Genomic DNA, 12,041 nt, shown 5'->3' with positions numbered 1-12,041 from the left:
ATGACATTACCACTAAAAACTCCACCCTTCGCATTATGAGCTTTGTCAAGGACTTGCAATATGACCTTTATAGATCTGACCTTTTAAATTAAATTACTCCTCCCCTAATATTAAATCAGTAAATGTTATGCAATTCCTTGTGTCTAATGATGAAATATAACATTATACATAAGTAAATCAAATACAGTATTCATAATAAAATATATTACATGTAACTTCAAACATACCACCTAATCTACAAACATATCCTGAAATTATATATACATATATACACCATTGTTAGGTCCATAAATATTTGGACAGAGGCAACTTTTTTCTAATTTTGGTTCTGTACATTACCACAATTAATTTTAAATGAAACAACTCAGATGCAGTTGAACTGCAAACTTTCAGCTTTAATTCAGTGGGTTGAACAAAAAGATTGCATAAAAATGTGAGGAACTAAAACCTTTTTTTAACACAAGCAGTTCATTTCAGGGGCTCAAAAGTAGTTGGACAAATTAAAAAGCTGAAAATAAAATGTTCATTTCTAATACTGGATTGAAAACCTTTTGCTGGCAATGACAGCCTGTAGTATTGACATCACCAGATGCTGGGTTTCCTCCTTTTTTAATGCTCTGCCAGGCCTTTACTGCAGCGGCTTTCAGTTGCTGTTTGTTTGTGGGCCTTTCTGTCTGAAGTTTAGTCTTCAACAAGTGAAATGCATGCTCAATTGGGTTCAGATCAGGTCACTGACTTGGCTGTTCAAGAATATTCCACTTCTTTGCTTAAAAAAACTCCTGGGTTGCTTTGGCTGTATGTTTTGGGTCATTATCCATCTGTATTATGAATGGCCTCCCAATCAATATGGCTGCATTTAGCTGGATGTGAGCAGACAGTATGTCTCTGAACTCCCTAGAATCAATTTGGCTGCTTCTGTCCTGTGTCACATCATGGATAAACACTAGTGTCCCAGTGCCACTGGCCATGTACGCCCAAGCCATCACACTGCCTCCGCCATGTTTTACAGATGATGTGGTATGCTTTGGATCATGAGCTGTTCGACACCATTTCTTTTTTCTTGCCATCATTCTGATAAAGTTTAATCCGGGTTTCATCTGTTCAAAGAATGTTTTTCCAGAACTGTACTGGCTTTTTTAGATGTTTTTGAGCAAAGTCCAATCTAGTCTTTCTATTCTTGAGGCTTATGAGTGGCTTGCACCTTGCAGTGCACCCTCTGTATTTACGTTCATGCAGTCCTCTCCTTATGGTAGACTTGGATATCGATACGCCTACTTCCTGGAGAGTGTTGTTCACTTGGTTGGCTGTTGTGAAGGGGTTTCTCTTCTCCATGGAAATGATTCTGCCATCATCCACCACTGTTGTCTTCCATGGACGTCCAGGTTTTTTGGCGTTGCTGAGTTCACCAGTGCTTTGTTTCTTTCTCATGATGTACCAAACTGTAGATTTTGCCACTCCTAATATTGTAGTAATTTCTCGGATGGGTTTTTTCTGTTTTTGCAGCTTAAGGATGATGCTTAATTGAAAATAACATAACAAAGGAAATGCCCACACCAGCCCATGAAATAGCTTTTGAGTCAATTGTCCAATTACTTTTGAGCCCCTGAAATGAAGTGATTGTGTTAAAAAAAGGCTTTAGTTCCCCACATTTTTATGCAATCTTTTTGTTCAACCCACTGAATTAAAGCTGAAAGTTTGCAGTTCAACTGCATCTGAGTTGTTTCATTTAGAATTAATTGTGGTAAGGCTGTGTAAATACAATAAATTATTGTCACCTAAGATGAACAATTGTGCCTGTTTTGGGCAAGAATCGGGCAAACGTACAGCTATCCGCTGACGTTCATCAATCCATCCTGGTGGATCATTTGGAAATAACTGCTATTCACTCCAGTGACTGTGATCTTACATGTGTACATTGCTTTTACTGTTTAACTTCAATGAAGAAGGTCTCCTGCCCTTCCAAACACTGCACTGTGTGATAAAACTGTTCTTTTGGCAACTTAAAATAGTCCACATGTGTACTAAGATTTTTGTCTAGATTTAGGATATAAAATCTACCAAAGCCATTTTTATCCTGCAAAAAAAAAAAAAAGACAAATCAGCTGGACAGTTACTTTGCTGTAACAACATACAAGTTATTGTTGATGGCTCCTCCATGTTTGGGGACATTAAAATGTGAAGTCCTCTAGGAAGGCACAGATAGGAAGTTTCCTGTACTATACAGATTTGCTGTTTACATGCTTGCATTTTTTTGTTACATGCGCGTTTAGCTTTGCTTTTTGCTTTAAAACAGCAAATTTTTATTAAGTGGCTTTTATATCAGGATCTATGCTCTAAAGTTCTTCTATCCTGCACACATATTCTCTGATAAGCCTGGAATTTTTTGTGTTATAAATATGTCTGCCACATAAGCTTTCAAAGAAATAGTTTTACCCATCTTCAGAGACAACATCAATTTGCCAATATCTACTTCGAGTATCAGTTAGCATTCTTTGAAAATATCAATACCATTGGTAATATAAATGAAATTAATTTTTAAAGCCAGACTAAAAGGTTGACATCTGAAAAATTGTGTTGCCTTGCAGAAGAAGCATTTCTGTCCTCTTGTGAAATTTAAGGTCAGTGGGTCAAGTAATTTTCCCAGTCTTCAATGAGATCTAGTGAAATATGAACTTCATTCTCACTCGGCCTCATAGTGATAAGATAAAATGAGCTGATACATCATTTCCTGCGGTTTTATCATCCTCCGGAAATCTGAAGAGAAAGCCTTAGCTATTTAAAGCTGCCTACCAGCCCATTTTATATACCCAATTTCTACCCAATCAATACACAGTTCACGTTAGGTTTAATTACCTTCTATAGTAATGTCAATATTTTGTCCAAATTGGGGGAATAACTTTTCCTAGGCCTTTTTTATTTTAGAGTTATCGAATAAATGTTAAAATAGAACTGTAGTTAAAACTTAATATTAATTAATACAAATAAATACATTGTAATAAAGCCTGTGGAATGATAAACCACTTGTGTTTTCTACATATAAAAAAAAAATCATACTGACTTTTTTGGCTATGAAACTTAAGGTCACGTGACATTTTTTGCCTCTTTTCTGTCCTGGACCATATGTAGGATGTATAGGGGGATTTTCTGCTGCTCATCACCCCCTACATGATCAATGCACTGTTCTCTCATCCTCATTATCTTCTTAAATATATGAACTGTACAAAATGGGGCTGAACATGGCTGGCACCTGACAGACAAGCTAGGAGTTTATCAGGGAAGACTACATTGTCTTTACACCCACAATTTCGGCACCACTACCTGGTGTTGTCGTTCAGGCAAACACAACAAATATAATAATTGCCCATAATGGTTGTTTCCCATCTACAGAAAATGGCATGATCTTTGCAGAGATTTTTTTTAAAAGCACTGAAATTCTTATTCTTATTTTTTTTTTGCTTTATTTTCTTCATTTTGTCTTTGTAACTTTGTATGTGCTAGCAATGTTTGGCTTCCATACAATAATTAAAGGAGTATTCATATAGACCAGTGGAAATTCTCATCCTGTGTATAAGCTGAACTTCCTCAGCCACAGTTGTAGGTATAGGAGGAAATTGGGTGTTAGGCAGCCCATTCAAATGAAGGCATCACATCCAACATTTGTAAAAAAAAAAATTGTGGGTGATTGAATATTTATGTAGGAAATGACTTATTAGTGAATAAGTCATAAAAGTAGCCATGTTAGTTTGCCTGTTACAATGTTCTGTTCCTGTTCTTTTGGTGGTTTTGCTGTATCTGATGAACTTGACATACCTGCAGTGCAGCTGTGAAAATGTCATTTCCAGGGTAACCGATTTACTGGAGGGCTGGGTTTTGTAAAGAGTGCTGTCAATGTATGAAGAAAGTCCCACAGAAGACAGATCCACATCTAATCCAATTTTAATTGAACTCCAGAACTTTGAAGTACATCTGTAGATGGGGATAATAGTACTGCATGACAGAGCAGAGGTTACACGGAGCTCATCAATTTAACAACTATTTTAAGTTATTTTGCTATTATTAAAGTATTGGTACTTGATAAAAAAAAATCTTGATAAAGCTTTAGGAATCTACACCTGGGTGTGTATATGTATGTGTGTATAATGTCCAGCTATTTTGCATCAATGGCTGTACCAGCATTTAACACTTTTTCATGCAGGGAACACAATGGTAGTAATAAAATGAAGACTGCAGCATTAACATGGACTTTTCCTGCAGTCCTTATTATGTGATGGGTGCCCATCTGTATTTTAGACCTTGCAAGCCAGAGCAGTCCCTTCATTCCTTTCCATCCAAAATGTTCCACTGCAGTTTTTTTTTAAATAGTGTTTTAAACTGTTTTTTCAAAAAGTTGTTTGTTTGTTTTTTTAAAGTTGTTAAGGCTGCACACCACAATTTGCCCATTGCCTGTGTCATATTATTTGGAAAATAAAATCATGTGCCTACAGATTCGGGTAACACAGGTACAACAGGTCAGAGGGGGGGCTCATTCAATACTAGGGTATTATGTGCTTGCTGAACGTGACCGCCAGGGAGAAGTTGACTGATGCTGTTTGAGTGATGCTGGAGCTAGGCACCCAAGTGCAACCTAGGAGACTAAGCACTATTAGGTACATGAGCAGCTTCCTGGTTCAGATATTGCTTGGGTGAAAGTAATGTACAGCGCTGCGTAATATGTTGGCGCTATATAAATCCTGTTTATTAATAATAATAATATTAATAATAATAAGTAAGTATAGGTAAAGGTTACATTTGAAGATTTGGAAATGACAGGAACAAAAAACAAATACTTTACTATCCAAGTTTAAAAGGAAACAGGAACATATTAGAAGTTTGCATTAGTTCAGGGAATTTTTGGAAACGCTGATTTTTATTTTGACTAAAATAACACTTTAAGTGGTTGTTTTAATAAAATTACAAAGAAAATCAAACATAAATTTTGCAAACACTGGTAAATTGATGGCGGTGAATGATGGCTGGCCTCTGACATAAAGGAAGAAATGTACAGGAAATGTTTAGTTTGTGTTTTAAACTTAGTTTAGTGCATTTGCAATGTTTATATGTCAGTACATGAAACCCTATTAAGTTACTGTAGCTGAGGTAAGCAAAGCAGAAGGGTATAAATTTATGTTGTCTTTTCCTGTGTGGACAGCTTGACAGCCAGCAAACCCTTCCCAAGATGGGCTTTACAATAAGATTTTCAGCAGCCTTTCTATGTGACAGCTTTTGGTACATGTGAACCAGCCTTGGAGATTGTAGAGTTCCATAATTAATTCTTGTTGTGTTATCCTATTTTAATTAAATTTTCCTATGATATTTTTTATCAGTGTTTTAATGTCATTAAAACTAGCTTGGATCTCCATTTTTTTTTTCCATACTTTTTTTAAAACTAGGATGTTTGCACAGCATGGTTAATAAGTATAGAAGACAACATGGGTCATCAAATACTGTACACCTCTGGGTTGGTTGAGTTGGCTATGCAAAACTCTGGAGAATAGTACCATTTGCTTAGGTGTTGCCAATAACCCAGTACTTGCATTCATGCGAGAATTTGTAAAAAGAGCAGTATATGAATTTATTACTGAACATTGATGTTACATTGGTAATGCCGATGGATACCTCTGCTGGTCAATTTGTGTCTCATAAATCACAGAAAGATTAGAAATTTAGTTTATTTTGCAACTACTACTGAATAAACTATTTAAGGTAGACTTTGAACTAAATTTTCCAATAATGGCCAGTGTATTATATTGAAACTATGCAATGATTATTATAGTCTATACGGAATATAGAATATTGTGCCATTGTTTCTTTCCAACCCAATCACTGCATTAATATTTGCTTAGATGAGTAACTGTTTGCTTAAGGGTAGAAGCCTAATGTTAATGTTTGCAGAATCTTTGAACAAGAATTGTGTGGCTAATCCCATTTTGCTAAGCTTTATATGGTGGTGAACTTTTGTAAATGCCATTATGTTTAATTTTATTTTACAGCTGCAATTATTCCTAATATTCTTAAACTTTTCCTGTAAACACCACTGTTTAGAATGTTGTGTTTTAATAATGCTTTTTATCTGAAAAGTTAGTACCATTGTGGTTTAAGTATATATATATTTATTTTTTTTAAATGTAATTTTAGATTTTGGCCTACACTGAAGGAGTACATGGGAAATGGCTCTTTACAGAAATCCGTGCTGTATTCTCAAGGCGTTATCTTCTGCAGAACACTGCCCTGGAAATTTTTATGGCAAACAGAGGTAATGTCTCAAAATAATATATAATAGCAAAAGTTACATGGGCATGTTTAAACTTTTGTAAAAGGGTTTTTTGTATTTTTGTGTGCATGCATAGCCTGTTTAAAGAATCACCCAATTTTACACCCCAGACTTAAAATGTCACATATGGTTTTTTACTACCAGGTGCTCAATTTAAGACTTTTTAATAAACCCTACATCCAAGGATAGGCAGAAATTTGTCTAGTTTGATTTTAACCTAAAAAGCTGCAACAGGTTTGATGGGGCCTACATATACGTACAGCAGACATTAAAGTTAACCTTCTTAAAGGTAAATGGTGAGCCTTTTTGGGGGAGGAAGGGGGGAGAAGCATAAAACAATAACTTGAATTTAATTTTATTTATTTTTTTAAATCTAATTTAATTTTTACCAATTTGAAAATTGTTTTATTACAACAAAATGATTAGAGAAACATTATTAAATATGTGTGTGTATATATATATATATATATATATGTGTGTATGTATGTGTGTATGTATGTGTGTGTGTATATATATTATATATATATATATACCTCAAACACATGTAGTTAAAAATTGCAAATATTTTTATGGGCTCCAATAAAACTGAGTGAATGTATATCCTTGGCAAGTTGAACATGGGAAAGAGAAGCATGAACTTTTAGAAACAAAACTGATCACACTCCTACTTGGTCACTGTAAACAATCATAATTTACCCAGTAAAACTGAAATATAATTTTCAATGACATGTGTATAGAAAATATTTCATAGCCATAAACAAATGTTTGACAATGCATACAAACAAAAATGCAGTGGAAGCAAGTTTAGCTTTTTAAAAAATGTGGGAATGGGAGGTTTGCGAAAATTCACATACCAACCATGTTTAGAAAAAAACATTTTTCCTGCACAACTACATCATGTACGGTTACACAATCATACCATGTATATTAACTTTTTATTGGGGCCAATTTCCAGCAAGCAGCTGGGATACGTATATGAAAATTGCTTTACCTGCAAAAAGATTTCGGATTCTTTTCAGCCATTCTTAGGATCTACAAACCCAGAGCCAATTTCTTGCTCCCAACTGAGACAGCAGCAGAACATAGTCAAAAGCACAATGCTTGTTAAGACGATAAAGGAAATGCAGCACACTAAGGGGACCATCGCTCTGCCTTTTTTTTTTCTGTTGGCATGTTCACTTACAACACGTGTACTGCAGGACAGCCTGGTTGGCCTCATACTCTAAATTTTCATTTCCCAGTTTAGGTGCTTTGTGCAGAGGATAACACTAGATCAGACTTAGCACAGATCTACTTTATCCTACTAATATATTTGCATCTACATTTTATATCATATTCTACCAAATATGTACCTGTTCTGATAATGAGAAATTCAAAATGGTAGAGGTAAATTACATTGAGTTTATGATTTGTGGTAAACTCGCCCCACTTGTTACAATCAGATTTGGACATACATCCGTGTGTGGATGGTCATTGAATACGATTCATTTGTATTTTTTGGCCACCCATATTTTACTCTGGTATTTTTAATAAGTGTTTCAATGAGTTTATTGGTTTGGATATAAATGAAAAGGATGAGTGGAAGGCATTTGCACTTCACATTTGTTGGGGAATCTAAACATTAATCTTGCGTTACAATGTGTTTGTACAATTTCCATTATATTTACCATATTTTCTTAATTTCTGCAGTTTCAGAGGTACCACTGACTGATAGTTGTGATTGTTGAATTTAAATTATTCTGTCAATTAATCATGTCTTTACACTTATAAGCAAAAGAAAAGGATTATAAAGGCATGGTACAATCTCATTGTAATGTGTGTGTGAGTATTCTAACATCAGTGGCTAACTTAACACGTGTTAAAACAAATAGTTAAATAATGGTGCAATTAAACTCCCGGGTTTTAAAAAGAAAAGCGTTGCACTGCACATTTTATTGAGTCATGAGATGCTGCACATAATATAGAGATATGGGATTTTGTGAGTAATTCAAAGATAGGAGACACAGCCTATAATGTAGAGCTCCAAGTTTGTGTGTAAAGAGGTGGGTATGAGATATCAAACAGAGAGTTATATAGGAAAGAAAGATAAAAAATACTGTGTATAATAGTGCTAAACTCAAGCTATAATTATTAACTAGAAAATAAAAAGATTTGTGTTTGACTCCAGGATTTATACTGTATTTTAAAAGAAATCCTTGTTGTATTTAAACTTAATTAACTACATTTAATTTTCAAATTCATTTGGTGAAATAAAAAATAAAATAAAATGAAGCTATGCTAGTGTTGTTAAAATATTTCTATGTTTTTTCTTATGTACAGTTGCTGTCATGTTCAACTTTCCAGAACCATCTACAGTGAAAAAAGTGGTTCACTGTCTCCCAAGAGTTGGAATTGGCACGAATTTTGGGCTTCCCCAAACCAGGTAACAAATAGGTGATATACTATCAAGGAGCCCTACTCGGTATTACCACTACACACATAATTATTTCTTGACGTGTTCCATACCTAGCTAGACTATGCTGAATACATTTTGACTTTAACATTCATACTTTGTATTGATTTTATAATTGAGCTTTGGAGTAAGTACTTTAATTTTGTTGCATTTGTTGATTTATTTTTATCACAATGTTTTATAAAAAATAGGAAGGTAAATAAGGCTATCAAATATAAACTGTACTGCCTTTTTAAATGAAGATAAGCAAGCCATGAATTATGCATATACCTATTATAAATATGTATGAAGGAAAGTGCAGAGGCAATAACCAATAAAGAGTTGTACCACATTCACCCAGACATGATTTATAGTGTAAGAAAATGTGTGTATTTTGCTATAAAGTTTCAAATTCAGTGTTTTTCCATTTCTGCCTCAGAAACACAGTTTCTTTTCGTGGGAAAAGACTGTTACTTTGCTGATTTGTTCCATACAGATTCTGCCTATATTCTGCCTGCATTAGTTCAGTCCTAGAGGACTACTGAAAATTGAAACAGTTAGCAGATTATCATAGGCAGTGAGCCTTTAATTTACAATTTTGATATTGTCATGTTTTATTCATTGAAGATTTAATTACAGTGTTTTTAATCTCTGACAACAGCACATACTTTTGATTGTTGAATTATAACAGATCCCTACAAAGTGAATTAAAAAAAATTACAAAAAATGGCTGCTTGATTGTGTGTGTATGTATGTATATATGTATGTACATAAGTATGTTTGTGTGTGTATATATAAACACTAGTGTACACACACTAGTGCAGCATTTGATTAGAAAGTAAAGAAACACAGTGATGAGCCACTCATTTATTTTAGTATCCAACTGTTTTCAGCTTCATGACCATTGTAGTCCCCCATTGTTTTCTCTTCCTTTCTCAGTCTATGTGCTATTGTGTAGGTGATTGTCATGGGGTGATGCTAAATCATATTTAGTGGCTTATATGAATTGCCTATATACAATAAGGGGTGGTATTTTTTTTTATCTGCCTCACAATGACCAGTACCCTTTCTATTGGTCTCACACACATATAGATAACATTTGTGAAACTGTGTAAAAAGCTTTTATGAGTGCAGTGTTTCTTGATACAATGACATAACCTAACCTCTACTGGAATTATTATTTTATTTATTGGCTGTAGAAAATGAAGAAATAGTAAAAAAAAAAAGTTGATTTTTATAAAGCTTTTTTCACAACTGCTGTTTAGAGATTGCTAGAGAGCTTCAACAGGAAGCTGTTGGATGGGATATCAAAAGAGTTATCATAGATTACTTTAACAAAGTTATATTGCACATGCCCAAAGCACTTTGTAAAAGAGAAGGTTTATGCTTAAATTTTATGGCAGTTGGGGTGTTAAATCTTGACTCTCTTGGGGGAACTTCTACATAAAACGTATGAAGAGTTGGATAGTATTCCCTACAGGGTGCTGTGGGTCCTCCTGTTGACCCATATGTCACTGCTCTTCCATGATCTTATTTACATGGTGGTATGTGTGATTCTATTTCTCAGTGGTAACAGAATGACTTTCTAAAATGTTGCCAAAATAAGATGAGACTGCAGAAGGCATTATTAATTGCTCTGTCTGCCTCCATGTTTAAAAAGTTATAAGATTTGCCTGTCACTTTTCTGTATGTGATGTATATCAAGGTCTCCAAACAAAACTCTGCTTATGTTTTTCTCAGTTTGAAGGGATTAACATGTTGAGTCAACAGCATTCTTTTTTTATTAAACTGAAATTTTGTATGTCTCTTTTTCTTCTTGGCAGACGCATTTCCCTGGCTAGTCCTCGGCAGATATTTAAAGCGTCAAATATGACTCAGCGCTGGCAGCACAGAGAAATTTCAAACTTCGAATACTTGATGTTCCTGAACACAATAGCTGGTATTACAGCATCTGTATTGTTTACATGTGTTCATACAATTCTGCAAATTTTTCATGTGTATTATGACCTATAAAATTACATTTTTGTTCAGTAGTATATGAATTTGTACAGCAATAAAAAAAAAAAATCACATTTCTGCCTTTACAGGACGAACCTTCAATGACTTGAATCAGTATCCAGTCTTTCCCTGGGTCATCACAAACTATGAATCAGAAGAGCTGGACCTTACCCTTCCAAGTAATTTTAGAGATTTGTCCAAGGTATGTGCTTTCTACAGCAAGCCTGAGACACATATGTACATATGTGTGGGCTATATATTTATCATTACACTAACAGTTTAAGTCAGTTTAATGGAACAGATGAAGAAATTAAAATTACAGTCACATAGTTAAAGTGGATTCTTGTGATTAAGATTTGTAAACAGAACCTATAGTTGGAGTCCTATATGTGTAGCATAAAGTAATCCATCAACCTTGTTTAGCGCATGAATGGCAAAATGCCAACTCTAGTTAGCCATGGTAAGTTATTTCACATGAGCTATTTTATTCACTTCCATGAGTAACAGGAAATTCTGCTTATGTTTCTCTATGTAGCTAACAATTAATGTGCCTTGGACCTACATGTACAGCCTTATTAATCCTTAGGATGTGGACTGGCTCAAACAAATTGGCATCATTTTTATTAATTGAACTGTCAGGGTGTACATGAAAAAATAATACTCTGAATGGCTCTAGTCAGAGATTATTTCAAAAATGTTAATTAACAGTGAGCAATCATATGTTTTTTTTTTGAATTTGTAACCATTAAGGCAGCCAATCAATCAGTGCTACATATAATGTCCTTTTATGTGATATATGTAAGGAAGTTCTGAACTATGTAGGATACCTACTATATACACTCTTGTGAGTGCATTTTCCTTAAAAAAACAAACTGCTGACAAAAATGTCATCATTGTTACATCATGTTTCTTATATCACTTTCTTTTTACCAAGTTTTTATAGTGTCCTTTCTCAGTCTTTATTTAAGTCCACATAATTCTAAAAGCATTTTAGAATGAAACCTAATGTAATAGGAGCAGTAAAACACAATCATACTTAAAGACATCCTGCAGACATAATAAGAGAAAGAGATAGTTCTACAGACAAGCGACCAAGAAGTGTAGCATAGCTTTGAAGTTGAGGTGTGAATTGCAGCATTTACCTTGAACTGCAGGCAGACCTCCTTCAAATGCTTATATTTTCCAGTGTTTTTGGGGTCTGTTACAGCTTTCCATTGTCACAAATTTGCCTCTAATATAATACTCAAATTCTGCAACATTGTCAGTCATGTGGTGTAATATCTATATTCACTGCCTGTAATT

The 12,041-nt window shown here is 34.4% G+C and overlaps 1 protein-coding gene across 2 annotated transcripts in view; it reads left to right on the top strand.

Moving 5' to 3' along the window:
- The window catches only part of LRBA (LPS responsive beige-like anchor protein), a 347,246-nt gene that overhangs the window by 225,800 nt on the left and 109,405 nt on the right, over positions 1 to 12,041 (top strand). For both annotated transcript variants that reach the window (XM_072405905.1, XM_072405904.1), the window contains exons 40-43: positions 6,175 to 6,292; positions 8,630 to 8,732; positions 10,565 to 10,680; positions 10,829 to 10,941. In XM_072405905.1, coding sequence (XP_072262006.1) covers positions 6,175 to 6,292; positions 8,630 to 8,732; positions 10,565 to 10,680; positions 10,829 to 10,941 — 450 coding nt within the window. The remainder of the gene's footprint in view (positions 1 to 6,174; positions 6,293 to 8,629; positions 8,733 to 10,564; positions 10,681 to 10,828; positions 10,942 to 12,041) is intronic.

Source organism: Pyxicephalus adspersus, chromosome 3 (genome assembly GCF_032062135.1).
Source record: "Pyxicephalus adspersus chromosome 3, UCB_Pads_2.0, whole genome shotgun sequence".
Classification (NCBI taxonomy): domain Eukaryota; kingdom Metazoa; phylum Chordata; class Amphibia; order Anura; family Pyxicephalidae; genus Pyxicephalus; species Pyxicephalus adspersus.
This window is presented reverse-complemented; position numbering and strand designations above follow the sequence as displayed.